General features: G+C 40.1%; 1 protein-coding gene across 2 annotated transcripts in view; it reads left to right on the top strand.

Moving 5' to 3' along the window:
- The window catches only part of PPP2R2B (protein phosphatase 2 regulatory subunit Bbeta), a 456,765-nt gene that overhangs the window by 434,961 nt on the left and 7,016 nt on the right, over nucleotides 1-14,788 (top strand). For both annotated transcript variants that reach the window (XM_060092035.1, XM_060092036.1), the window contains one exon: nucleotides 10,952-11,121. In XM_060092035.1, the coding sequence (XP_059948018.1) occupies nucleotides 10,952-11,121 (170 nt within the window). The remainder of the gene's footprint in view (nucleotides 1-10,951; nucleotides 11,122-14,788) is intronic.

Genomic DNA, 14,788 nt, shown 5'->3' with positions numbered 1-14,788 from the left:
CATTTGGCTATACCTGGAGCCATTTTTGGTTGTCCCCATTGGGTCATGGGGCTTAGTGAGCTGAGGCCAGGGATGTGGCTAAACATCCTACAATGTCCCAAACTTTCTGGCCCCAAATTCAGTACTGTAAAGGTTGAGAAACCTGGATTCCTAGATAAAGAATATTTTTTTGTTGTTTACCTGCAGGACTTCTCAGCACTTTTAATAGGCTAATTGCATTATCAACCCCCAAAATTGAGTAGGACTTTCCAAAGCTCAGTTGACCTCAGAATCTGGAATCCCTGACATATTCCTGAGCGTTCTGCTAAAGTCACTGTGGGAAGGCTAGCTTAGAGTAATGAGCATTAGTAGAGGAAGCTGACATTGCTTTCTAGCAGTTGTACTATGATGTACCGTGTGTGTTTGTGTGTGTGTGTCTGCTTGGAGATTGTAGTGCTTTTAAAATAGTGTCCAGATAACTCATTAGTTTTGAAAATTATCCCTTTTTTTTTTTTTTTTTTTTTTTGCGGTATGCGGGCCTCTCACTGTTGTGGCCTCCCCCGTTGCGGAGCACAGGCTCCGGACGCGCAGGCTCAGCGGCCACGGCTCACGGGCCCAGCCGCTCCGTGGCATATGGGATCCTCCCAGACCGGGGCACGAACCCGTATCCCCTGCATCGGCAGGCGGACTCTCAACCACTGCGCCACCAGGGAGGCCCCCTTTTTTTGAAATATACTTTCTATTCTTTTCTTTCTTGCATTTGGTAGCGCCAATTACATGTATAATTAACCTTTATCCATATATTCCCTGTGTCCCTGAAATCTCTTTATACTTTCTATTCTTTAGTCTGTTCTTTTGAGGGAGATACATTCTCCACATATTCTAGTTCACTCATTCTCTCTTTAGTGGCTAAATGCATTTATTGTGTTCTAATTGCCCTTGTCTCATTATTATTTCTGTTTGGTTCTTTTTAATATATTTTCTAATTATCTGTGAAAATTCTTAATTGGGCATTTTATTTGTTGAAATTATGGAACACTTATTTTAAAATGTGTGTGTGATGTGTCCACTATCCATCTTTATTTGCTGTTTTATTCTCTGTGAAAAGAAGTTAGTTGTGTCTAGTTTCCCTGGTAGAGTATATCATTAATAAAAAACTGACAATTTTTTTTTTAAACTTGTAGTTGAAATACAAGACCAGTGGGATTCGTAGACCTCTTATTGTCTCAGAGCTGGGAGGGACCTGGTTGGCAATTCTACCTCCTTCATATTATAGACAAGGAAACAGGGCCAGAGAGTTGATGGTTGCCCAGTCATTCAAATGAGAGGCAGTAAGGCCGAGGTTAAGAGCACAGGCTAGAAGCAGACTGAGTTCAGATCCTGACTGTGCGTCCTAGTAGCTATAGAACCTCTGTGCCTCAGTTGACTGATTGTACTGATTTGTGGAAGAGGAAAAGAGTATCTGTGAATATCAGATGAGTTAATACATGTAAAGCACACGGCGCAAGTGCTCAACAGATAGCAGGTGTTATTAAGAGCTGGCTCATTTGTGTTTAGCCTAGACTCCAACCCAGCATCCCTGACTCCCAGTCTGATGTTCTTTCCAGTATCCCTTGATGGGCACAGGAAGAGGTAAAGGTAAGCAGGAGCAGAGGCACAGAAGTGGGAATGCACAGGTATATCTAACAGATGAGGAAGCTCACTTTGACTTGATTGTTTAAACAGAAATGATACTGACAACGCAAGGAAAGGCAGGTTGTGGAGGCAGGGTAACAGGCAGATGGTCAGTAGAAAGCCCACCTCTACTGTTCACTACCTGCATGATCCTGGGCAAGCTACTCAACCTCTCCTGGTCTGTCTCATCTATAAATAAGGACAGTGAGAGTACCTTCCTCATAAATTTGAGCATTAAATGGGATAATATATGCAAAGCAGGAGGACCAAGAAAGGGTAGCAGATGTCATGATCATCACTGTTAATGTTGTTACTGGGGTCTCCAAGACACAAGCTCCCTGTTGGTGAATCTGACACATCCCCAATGAGTGGGTCTGTGCTATTAGGATTTTCTTCAAGGCTGCTTCCTCTCTCTACCATGGTTCTCTTCATTTCTTCTCTTGATGTCTTTATTTTCTAGAAACTGGTAGAACACTGCAGATCAGCAGGATTTCTAATGCCAAGTCAAGGGTCTTTAGGAGAAATACCAGTTCTGATTTGTCTCAAGATGTGTCACTCAAGCACTGGATACTATTGTACCACCCATTCAGTAAATTAACACGGAACACAGTGATGTTGCATTTGCATTCCACTAGCTGGTTCCCCAGCACCCTTATTCCCCTCTGGTAAAGCAGTAAAATCTCACCTTTTCACATCTGCAATGAAAATTCTGTAATTGTTTAATGTTTGTCTCTTCCTGTAGCCTGTGAGTTCCATGATGGTAGGACGGGGTCTGTGTTGTTCCTTGTGTCCTTGGCATATAGCACGGGACCTGGCATGTATCACCCGACAAATACTTTTCATGTTCTAGGTGACGTACTAAGTGTAGTGCATGTGTGTGCATGCACATAAAAGACACTTAAATAGCTGATAAATGATTGCTCAGCCTGAATTGGTGAAAACCTTGAATTACAGATGACTTGTATTATTTTCACACTTTTCAAGGACTTAAACAAATTTCAGGTGGATAGCGTATCGCTTAGATAGTTAAACAGATCATGAAAGGAACCTAGTAGGTAAGTTATTATTTTCATTTAAAAATTTAAATGGATTATCAGTATTCATTCATTTAACATATTTTCTGAGCACCTCCTATGTTCCAGGGGATACAGCAGAACAAAACAGACAAAAACCCCCGCCCTCATAGAGCTTGTATTCTATTAGGAAAGACAAATAATACATATTAAATGTCAGTGCACATAAACTGGGGGAGAAGGACAGAGGGAGGAAAGGCTTACTCATTGCAGACAGGCCACAGGGATTAGAATCCAGGGGTGAGAGATGACCTGATGGCCTGGGCTTCTTGTGGTGTGTTGACAGGGTCATTCAAAGTCCTGGGGGCTCCAAACTACACTTGCTAATGATGGGGTAAGGCTTGAACTCATGAGCCCTTGGTACAGAATCTGTGCTCTTAAGTGCTTGAAATGGATTCATTCTCTTAAGGACTTGGGCTGTGTAAACAGGCTAGAGTAGGACTAAGAGCATTAAGAGCCCTTCCACTAACTTTCATCTAATTAATGCACAATAAAAAATACTTAGTGCAATAGCCAGGAAAAAGAAAGAGCCTCCCAGCTTTATAGTTCCATGATGCTATGTAGATTCTACCCTGATATTTTCTTACAGCTCCTAAAATAAGGTCTTGTAGATGGTACAAGGCAGAATTGCATCATGATTAAGGACAGAGACTTTGAAGTTAGATAGACCCACGTTCAAAATTCAGCTCTTCCTCGGTTGAGCTACTTGGTCTTGCTGTGTTGTCTGTGGACAGGTTGCAAAGCCTCTCTGTGCCTTAGTTTTCCACATCTATAAAATAAGAAATCATGGTTCCCACTTCATAGGATTGTTGTAAGGATTAAATGAGATAAAACATGCAAAGCTTAGGGCCTGGAACATAATAAGCTTCCCATAAACAGTAATTATTGACACCATTAAATATTGTTGCTGAATGAATGAAAGGAATTCATGAAGTTGATATTAAGAATTGGATAAGCATAAACATGTAATGAACTACAAAGTGCTGTGCTGGTGGATATGTTATCTATATCCTGGCCTCTACATTCTACATAAATAATTAGTGATACATGGCTTGATTAAAATTTTTCTTTCATTTCACCTCCATTTTCTGGGGCTGTCACTTTAAGGCTTTACAATGTTGCTACACTGGCCTGCTGGTATGCCAAACTTTTGGAGAACAGAGTCCTAGGTATAACCTTGTAAATATTCTTTACTTCATTTAAATATCCCCAGGTTCTGTAGTCCTCAGTCCCAAATTCTCGAGTCTTTTAATTGAAGTATAGTTAATTTACAATGTTGTGTTAGTTTCAGGTGTACAGCAAAGTGATTCAGTTCTACATATATATTATTTTTTCATATTCTTTTCCATGATAGTTTATTGCAGGATATTGAATATAGTTCCCTGTGCTATACAGTAGGACCTTGTCATTTATCTTTTATATAGTTTGTATCTGCTAATCCCAAACTCCTAACTTATCCCTCCCCACCAAGAATCTTAGTAAATGAAATATGATTGGCTAATACAGAACCAATGCATGCTTTTCATGATAAAAATAACGACTGACATTTATTGAGGACCTGCTATGTGCCAAGCAACATGCATGTCCACTCTGCAGCTGAAAAAATGGAATCTCAGAGCAGTAAATAGAATGTGGACAGCTGGTAAATGACAGAGGCAGGAATTGACTGCTTCCAGAGCCCTTCCCACTTACTGCCTCAAGCTGGCCTTGCAGAAACACTGGGTAAGGGGTGACCAAGCCTCAGGGCCCCCATTCCTCTCTCTTTGGGGATGTTTGTAGGGGGCATGTGTGGAGTTTCTAAGTCCCCAGTCCTAATGAGATTACGTTGAATAGAAACTAAGGTGAAAATCTAGTTCTCAACTCTGAGATACCAATCAGAGTCCAGGGGTCTTCATTAGTGCTCCATCGAAGTCCAAGGGAAACGGGCACAGACTGAGACAAGGGGTCAGAGACTGTATTGACTTCATGTTTTTCTGTTTCAATAGGTTTTTTACTTCTCAAGTTCAATTCTGATTGATCAGTTTTTTTGTTGTTCTTTTAAATGGTTCTGTGAAAATTAGTATTTTGGTTTGACTTACGGTTTAATTCAGCAAGGTTTGAAAGACAACTCATTATATTAGATTAGATTAGATTTTCTACAAAGAATTTGGGTTTTTTAAATTTTTTTATTTTATATTGAGGTATAGTTGATTAACAATGTTGTGCTAGTTTCACGTGTACAGCAAAGTGATTGTTATACATGTACATGTATCTATTCTTTTTCAAATTCTTTTCCCATTTAGGTTATTACATAATATTGAGCAGAGTTCCCTGTGTTACACAGTAGGTCCTTGTTGGTTATCTATTTTAAATATAGTAGAGTGTATATGTCGATCCCAAACTCTCAATTTATCCTTCCCCTCCCTTTCCCCTTTGGTAACCATAAGTTTGTTTTCTATGTCTGTGAGTCTGTATCTGTTTTGTAAATAAGTTCATTTGTATCATATTTTAGATTCCACATATAGGCGATATCCTATGATATTTGTTTTTCTCTGACTCCACTTAGCATGATAATCTCTAGGTCCATCCATGTTGCTGCAAATGGCATTATTTCATTCTTTTTTAGGCTTAGTGATACTCCATTATATATATGTACTACATCTTCTTTATCCATTCATCATCGACAGATGATGGACATTTAGGCTGCTTCCATGTCTTGATTATTGTAAACAGCACTTTTTTGTGGTATCTTTGTCTGGTTTTGGTATCAGAGTGATGGTGGCCTCATAGAATGAGCTTGGGAGTGTTCCTTCCTCTGCAATTTTTTGGAAGAGTCTCAGAAGGATAGGTGTTAACTCTTCTCTAAATGTTTGACAGAATTTTCCTGTGAAGCCATCTGGTCCTGGACTTTGTTTGTTGGAAGTTTTTAAATCACAGGTTCAATTTCATTACTTGTGACTGATCTGTTCATATTTTCTATTTCTTCCTGGTCCAGTCTTGGGAGATTGTACCTCTCTAAGCATTTGTCCATTTCTTCTAGGTTGTCCGTTTTATTGGCATAGAGTCTCTTGCATTTCTGCGGTATCCATTGTAACTTCTCTTTTTTCATTTCTAATTTTATTGATTTGAGCCCTCTGCCTTTTTTTCTTGATGAGTCTGGCTAAAGGTTTATCAATTTTGTTTATCTTCTCAAAGAACCAGCTTTTAGTTTTATTGATCTTTCCTATTGTTTTCTTTGTTTCTGTTTCATTTATTTCTGCTCTGATCTTTATGATTTCTTTCCTTCTACTAACTTTGGGTTTTGTTTGTTGTTCTTTCTCTAGTTCCTTTAGGTGTAAGTTTAGGTTGTTTATTTGAGATTTTTCTTGTTTCCTAAGATTGTATTGCTATAAACTTCCATCTTAGAACTGCTTTTACTGCATCCCATGGGTTTTGGATCATTGTGCTTTCATTTGTCTCTAGGTATTTTTTGATTTCTTCTTTGATTTCTTCAGTGATCTATTGGTTCTTAGTAGCATATTGTTTAGTCCCCATGTGTTTGTGTTTTTTACAGTTTTTTTTCTTATAATTGATTTCTAGCCTCATAGCATTGTGGTCAAAAAAAGTGCTTGATATGATTTCAATTTTCTTAAATTTACTGAAGTTTGATTTGTGACCCAAGATGTGATCTATCCTGAAGAATGTTCCATGTGCACTTGAGAAGAAAGTGTAATCTGCTGTTTTTGGATGGAATGTCCTAAAAATATCAGTTAAATCTATATGGTCTATTGTGTCATTTAAAGCTTGTGTTTCCTCTGTTTTGATGATCTGTCCATTGGTGTAAGTGAGGTGTTAAAGTCCCCCACTATTATTGTATTACTGTCGATTTCCTCTTTTATAGCTGTTAGCATTTGCCTTATGTATTGAGGTAATCCTATGGTGGGTGCATATATATTTATAATTGTTATATCTTCTTCTTGGCTTGATCCCCTGATCATTATGTAGTGTCCTTCTTCATCTCTTGTAACAGTTTTTATTTTAAAGTCTATTTTGTCTGATATGAGTATTGCTACTCCAGCTTTCTTTTGATTTCCATTTGCATGGAATATCTTTTTCTATCCCCTCACTCTCAGTCTGTATGAGTCCCTAGATCTGAATTGGGTCTCTTGTAGACAGCATATATATGGGTCTTGTTTTTGTATCCATTCAGCCAGTCCATGTCTTTTGGTTGAGGCACTTAATCCATTTATATATTAGGTAATTGTCAATATGTATGTTCTTATTGCCATTTTGTTAATTGTTTGGTATTTGTTTATGTAGGTTTTTTTTCTCCCCTTCCTCTTTTGTTCTTTTCTCTTGTGATTTTTTTTTTTAAGTTGGTCCAATTTTATTGAAATCTGTTACAGAAGACAATTCAAATAGGAACCACTGTCTGTGGTTTTAAGGCCTGTAGAAATCTGAGTTACGTTTTACTGCAAAATATAAAATACATTAATTCAAACTACAGTGTAAAAAGATTTTATTAATAATGAATTGTATGTCCTCATTAAATTAGATATTTGCAAATGTTTTCCTAAATAGTTACAGCTAATTTAGAGTTATCTTTTAAAGTTCAAATAGCTAGTTTAAATTTGAGAAAACATACACTTACTGTAACATGAAAGATGTTCACATTGAGATACTTCAGCCCCAACTTCACAAACTACTGGAAATTAGAGGATACTTTGTTGCTAGAGGAAAAAATATCACTTACGTCAGGGAAAATTGTACTAGACTACCAGTTTAAAATAAGCAATAGTTCACATAATATTAGAGAAATTCTCTCTTGCCTTACAAATGCAAAATAAATCCTCTAGACTCTCTTCTCGGTAGAGACCACCAGCTCACTACCCAGGCTCTGAAACTTAGCACAATTACAGAAAAAACAAGACAGAGTTCAGTATGAGAATTAGCCAAAACATTTCCCGAGGGAAGCATTTCTGATTTTGTTTTTGTTAAGCATTCTCTTGATCTTTAAGCTCTTTTTTAAAAAACAAAACAAACAAACAAAAAATCCCACTCAATTCCCAAGATCAGTTTGAAAATGAAAAAAATAGATCTGATGGCTCTCACAGCAACCTTCATCATGTCAAGGCAATTTAACTCACATCTCCTGATATTTCCTCCCCATTTCCTACTGACAGCGTCCCCCCCGCCTTGCCCTTAGAGTAGTTGAGGTTCCCTGTAATACAGACCCTTGGTCTTTTTAGCGTTAGCTAAAACACGTATTTTGAAAAATGTGTTTAGTAAATACCCTTCAAGTCCTGATCTAATTTCCTGATATTTAAAGCACATAAGAGGTGGTGTCCCCTGTGACTGTCTAATGCTTACCAACTATTTAGGAAGTTCCCTTGACTCTTTAAGTTCGCCTTTAGAGATTAAAATTCAACATAGAAAAACAATCAGTTATCAAACATCTATTCCTAATTTAGAGTAAAGCTACCTTACATAGCAAAACTCCACTTATTAAAACTCTATCTCATGCAAACTTAAAATTTTTAAAATAGTAATTCCAGGCCCCAAGGTAGACCCCCTGGTGGATGAGGCTGTCTAAGAGGCTTGTGCAGGTTTCTTGGTGCAGGTCCCTCTGGTGGACAGAGACATGTCAGAGGGTGTGTTTAGCAAGCAGCTGTGTGCTCAGGAAGACTTTAAGCTGCCTGTCTGCTGATGGGTGTGGCTGTGTTCCTGCCATGTTGGTTGTTTGTTTGGCATGAGGCATCCCAGCACTGGAGCCTACAGGCTGTTGGGTGGTGCCAGGTCTTGGTGAGAAAATGGTGGCCTCTGGGAGGGCTCACGCCAATGAGTACTCCCCAGAACTACCACCGCCAGTGTCTCTGTCCCTGCAGTGAGCCACAGCCACCCCCCTGCCTCCACAGGAGACCCTCCAGTACTAGCAGGTAAGTCTGGCTTACGCTTTTATGAAGCCACTGCTTTTCCCCCTGGGTCCTGGTGCACACAAGAGTGGGGTTTCTGTGCCCTCCAAGAGGGGAGTTTCTGTTTCCCCCAGTCCTGTGGAATTCCTGCGGTCAAACCCTGCTGACCCTCAAAGCCAGATTCTTTGGGGCTCCTCCTTCTGTTGCCAGACCCCCAGGCTGGGGAGGTTGATGTGGGGCTTAGAACTTTCACTCCTGTGGCAGAATTTCTGTAGTAAAATTATTTTCCAGTTTGTGGGTCACCCCCCGAGCAGGTATGGAGTTTGATCTTACCGTGGCTGTGCTCCTCCTACCGTCTTGTTGTGGCTTCTTGTCTTCGGATGTAGGATATCTTTTTTGATAGGTTCCATCACTTTGGTTGATGGTTGTTCTGCAGTTAGTTGTGATCTTGCTGTTTTTGTAAGAAGAGATGAGCTCACATCCTTCTTCTCCACCATCTTGTCTCCGCCTATAGATTTTCTACATAGGATTTGATAATGACTCTGTGAGTGTGTTGAGCGGGCAGGAAAGAGGAAGCCTTGGGGGATGAGTTACTCAGTGACCTGAAGACTGATGTTTGGTTCAGCCTAAAATTGTAATAGAAACGCTTATTAAGTGGAACCATACTCAATTGCCATTACTATAGATCAAAAATAATTAAATGTAGGCAAATATGTATAGCTCAACATCATACATGCTAAGCACCCAGAAGGCAAAGATTTCATTAATTTATCTGGCTTTGGTTCCAATCAAGCAACAACTATTTATTGAATATTTATGTGCAAGAGTCTCAGTACAAAGAAAAGAAAAAACAAAATCCTGCCTTCAATAAGCACACATTCCTAGTTGAGATAAGCCATGGATTGTTAAATGCTAATGTGAGAAATGATGCTTTCATTGGGAGAATACCTGAGCAAATGCTAAGTGAACAGGCCAGACCAAGTGTGATGGGGCTTCAGAGAAAAGAAAAGATCATTTGGGGCTAAAATAACATGTAAAAGATGAGACATATGAATCAAGCAAAATATGACACAATGAAGGAGGAATGATCAGGCAGGGCATAAAGATGGGAAACATCAAGATGTATTTTGCACATCCAATTTGAACGAGAGAAGTTCAAAAACAAGGTTAGAAAGATGAATTAAGGCAGCTTACAATAAGCTTCAGTGTCTTTTATTCAGCTGAATCTGTTGAATGAAATAATAAGCAGCTAGATACCAGAGCAAATGGAAAATATATACAAAAGACGTTGTAGCCAGAGTTTACCTATGCAACTGAGGCACAGAAAAGTTAAGTAACTTGCCCAAGGTCACACAACTAGTCAATGGTAGTCTGACCTTAAGCCCAAGGCAGTAAAGTCCCACTATTAAGCACCATGATCCAAGAGATACGTATACATAGGTCCACACAAAAATTTGTGTTTATTCATAGCCGCATTATTCATAATAGCGAAAAAGTAGAAACAACCCAAATGCCCATCAACTGATGAATGGATAAACAAAATGTAATATAGCCATACAATGGAGTATTATTCAGCCATAAAAAGGAATGAATCATGCCACAACATGGATGAACCTTGATAACATTACACTAAGGGAAGGAAGCCAGTCACCACAAAAGAATATATATATATATATATATATACACACACACACACACACACACACACACAGAGAGAGAGAGAGGGAGAATGATTCCATTTGTGTGACATTTCTAGAATAGGCAATTTCATAAAACAAGAAAATAGATTAGTGGTTGCCTGGGGCTGCAGGAATAGGTAATGGGGAGTAACTGCTAATGGGAATGGAGTTGTGGGTTTTTTACACGGGATGAGGTAATGAAAATGTCCTAAATTTAGACTTTGTTTACGGTTGCATGATTATACTAAAAAAAACCCACCAAACTATAAAACTTAGATGAGTAAATTTTACGGTATGTGAATTATATCTCCAAAAAAGGCATAAACAAAATTTTAAGTGTGTAAGATGACTACAGGTTATAGTATATGCAGTGATACCCAGGAACCATGGGGAAAAGTGAAAGAGTCAGATACATAGACCTGGAGCTTGTGAATCGTCAGTGCCAGATCTGTGGATATGACAAGTCCCATGGGAGTCCTTCCATGAGAAACAAAATATAGAAACCAGTGACAGGTTGTTCTGCTGCCAGGGAGCTGACAGTTCTGTTAGCAACTTATATTCTACAGATTCCAGCCCTACTCCAGGTTAGACTGTTGGCTTTCTAGCTGGCCCAAACACGTTAGCATCAGCTGATAAGGATGTACTAAATTTGTTTTGTTTTGCTTTTGTTCTGCAGTTTTTGAAGAGCCGGAAGATCCAAGCAACAGGTCGTTTTTCTCTGAAATCATCTCTTCGATTTCGGATGTGAAGTTCAGCCACAGTGGGAGGTATATCATGACCAGAGACTATCTGACGGTCAAAGTTTGGGATCTCAACATGGAAAACCGCCCCATCGAGACTTACCAGGTACAGACCACCACCCACTAGTATGTAGATTGGGCACTTCTTCAGGGGTTCCAAATCAGCCCCTGCCTGCAAAGGCTTACAAAGCAGAAGAATAAAAGACATGTTGAGCGAGTTGAACATCCAGAAATAGCAGGTAGACAGTTCAGTGTAAGTCTGGATAGATCTAGCCTAGAGGAAAGGTCAAGAACCATGCCCTGAGGCCCCAGTGTTTACAGGCTGGGGAGAGGAAACGGATTTGGCAAGAGAGACTGCAGAAAGTGCCAGTGAGGTAGGATGGAAACTGAGAGGAGTCCTGGAAGCCAAGTGAAGAAACTGTCTCGAGGAGGAAGAAGTCACCAACTGCCGTATGCTGTTGCTGAATCAAGGAAGGACTGAGAAATGGCCAGTTGGATTTTGTAACATGGAGATGATCAGGCACCTTAATTAAAGAGTTAGTTATAGGTGAAGTGGTAGGAATGAATGTCTGATTGGAGTGGGTTCAAGAGAGACTATAACTAGAGCATGGGAAATGTAGTGAAAAATTTTTTAATTTATTTAAGTTATTTAATTTTGGCTGCTTTGGGTCTTCATTGCGGTGCGGGCTTTCTCTAGTTGCAGTGAGCAGGGGGCTACTCTTCCTTGTGGTGCACAGGGTTCTCATTGCGGTGGCTTCTCTTGTTGCGGAGCACGGGCTCTAGGCATGTGGGCTCAGTAGTTGTGGCGCACGGGCTTAGTTGCTCTGTGGCATGTGGGGTCGACCAGGGCTTGAACCCATGTCTCCTGCATTGGCAGGCAGGTTCTTAACCACTGCACCACCAGGGAAGCCCTGTAGTGAAATTTTGAAAGAGATTTTGTTCTGAAGAGGAATAGAGAAATGGGGTAGTAGCTGGAACAGAATGCAGGATTGAGGAAGTCATCACAGCTTGTTTTATGCTGATAGGAGTAAGCTCGTAGAGAGGGAGATAATTAATTGAAGCAGTCAACTTCTCAAGGGAATAGATTCCACTGCAGAATTGGACTTAGATGAGGTGGGCAATTCATCCATCAAAGGAAAGAGAAAAGAGTAAATAGCTACAGATGCAGTAGGTTTGTCAATTTTGTGATGGGAACATACAGATGGTTTCTTCTTATTGCTTCTATTTTCCAGTAAAATAAGAAGCAAGGTCATTAGCTGAATGAGAAGGAAAAGTGTAAAACTCGTCTAAGAGAGTGAATTGACTAGGGCAGTATGGTAGGGTTGCTCAGGGATCCACTTGAGGTTTATATTATTGATTTAAAGTGAGACTAATCTGTGTGATTGTGTGTTTTTTCCCAGCCACATTCACCTGCTTGGTATAGGTAAGGAAGAGCAGAAAGTTAGATTTAACCAGTGATGGGGTTTTGCCAAGGGAGTACAATGGAAGGAGGGAGAAAAGCAAGTTTGCTGAAGGTATCTATTAAGGGAGTGATTGATTGATTGGAATGATGGATGGCTGAATCTAAGGTAGGTTATAAGGGGAATGAAGAATTGATAGGAAGTAGCAAGAGTGATACTTACTAAACAAATACAGTTATAGTAATGACAAGGCTCATAATATGACCCAGAAAGCAAAGGACAAAACATACTGAAAATGATGAGGCCAAGTAACCAAGAGTCCAGAGTATTCGAATCGCTAAGAATGATGGCAGGGATGGCGATGGAAGAGAGATTGAGGCACTAGATGGCCTCCAGGAGTGGGGTAGAGGGGCTGAGAACTGTTGCTGACTGTAAGAAGGATGGGTAGCAGGAAGTCATGTGGGATGGCATGACTTGGAAGGAGCTGAGGACCCAAGACAGGAATGATGACTGTCCTGAGCAGCACAGAGCCCACCCACCTTGGCACATGAGGGCAGAAGTCCAGCCGCCACGTGAGTTGCCTCAGGAGAAGCAGGAAACGTTGAGAGAGGAGGTTGAGGACACTGAGGACTTTGATGGCTGACCGTGAAGCTGTAAAAAGGTTTGGGGGCCAGAATTCAAGACCACAGATGTGGTCGAGGTAGTTTGGTTACCCCTGTGATTCAAGTAGCATCCCCTGTGTGTTTGCGTTCTCATTGTCCCCCACGTGCTGCCCTCAGGCTCCCGCTCACAGCCCTCATCTTCAGCACAGGGCTAGAGCAAACAGGAGTGTCCCCCTCCAGCTGTGCAGTCAAACCATCTGGTGTTACATCCCTTAGTACGAAAGCGATGGCAGTGGGAACTAGAACCTGACAGGGATGTGGCCTGCTGGAGAGCCGTGCTTAGAGAAAAGTAGATTAGGCTATATGATACAGTATATAAACTTAAGTAGTAATTACTACTTTTATTTTAGGGAAAGACTTTTAGAACAAAGCTAGCTAGCTGTGACATGAAATCATCAGCATTTTAAGGTCATGGTTCTCAAACCATGTTTACCTAGTAGAACACTGAGCAAGAGCTCTCATAGCCCATTATTGAAATTAAATACTACAAAAATTATTTAACTTATTTTAGATGACATATTTCAAAGCAATTTAGTTAAGTTTATATACTGTATCAGATGGTAATATAGTATATCAAAGATGGTAAACAAACTGAGTGAGTGAGTGTCTGGAACACTGTTGAAAAAAATTGTAAGGACTGGTCCGGTGGGAAGGAATTCCATCATCAATTACTACTGCCTTCCCTGGGCAGGGAGACAGGTGATAGATACTCTTATGTGATTGCTACATGAACATACTCTTTTGTATCTTCATACATCCATCAACTGATCTCAAGCATGCTTCTGGGAATAAGAAGCTGTAGACTTAAGTATGATGAGCTATGTTCACGTTTTCCTATAGAACAGAGGTTGACAAACTGTGACCTGTGGAGCCAAATCCAGCCCCCCATCTGTTTTTGTAAAAGCAGTTTTATTGAAATACAGCCACACCTGATCATTTACCTATTACCTATGGCTGTTTTCATGCCACAACGGCAGAGTTGGGTCGTCGTGACAGACACCACATGGCTCACAAAGCCTAAAATATTTACTGTGTGATCCTTTACAGGAAAAGTTTGTCAACCCCTGAAATAGGAGAACAAACCAACAGAGTTTAATCGTGCTAGGCCTCACAGTGGTCTATCAACTATACAATAGCAGGCTCCCACAAGTACATGATTTGAGAACCACTGTGTTGGGAGACTCAGCTTAATGTCAGGAAGGCCATCCCCAAGCTCATAGGAACATAGCATAGAAACAATTTTTGCAACATGAAGAGAGAAGCATCAAATAGGACCACGAGTCAAGTTTTCCCTCACTCTGCTCTCTAGATGTTTGTTTCTCATGTCTGTATCTTACCTTTTTCCCTCCTCTGATGGGAAAAAAGTCCATCTTCTCTGCCTAAGTTTTTTTTTTTTTTTTTTTAACAACAGAATATATATGCAACATACCTTCATAGTGTAATAGATCATCTTTTCCTGTAGAGGCCCTCAGTTGGAGGTAATCAGGAACCTCCCAGAACTGCTCCATACTGTTGGTAGGAATGTAAACAGGTACAGCCACTATGGAGGACAGTCTGAAGGTTCCTTTAAAAACTAAAACTAGAGTTACCCTATGATCTGTCAATCCCACTCTCGGGAATATATCCAGAGAAAACTGTAATATGAAAAGATACATGCACCCCGATGTTCACTGCAGCACTATTTACAATAGCCAAGACATGAAAGTGACCT

This window comes from Mesoplodon densirostris, chromosome 3 (genome assembly GCF_025265405.1).
Source record: "Mesoplodon densirostris isolate mMesDen1 chromosome 3, mMesDen1 primary haplotype, whole genome shotgun sequence".
Classification (NCBI taxonomy): domain Eukaryota; kingdom Metazoa; phylum Chordata; class Mammalia; order Artiodactyla; family Ziphiidae; genus Mesoplodon; species Mesoplodon densirostris.
This window is presented reverse-complemented; position numbering and strand designations above follow the sequence as displayed.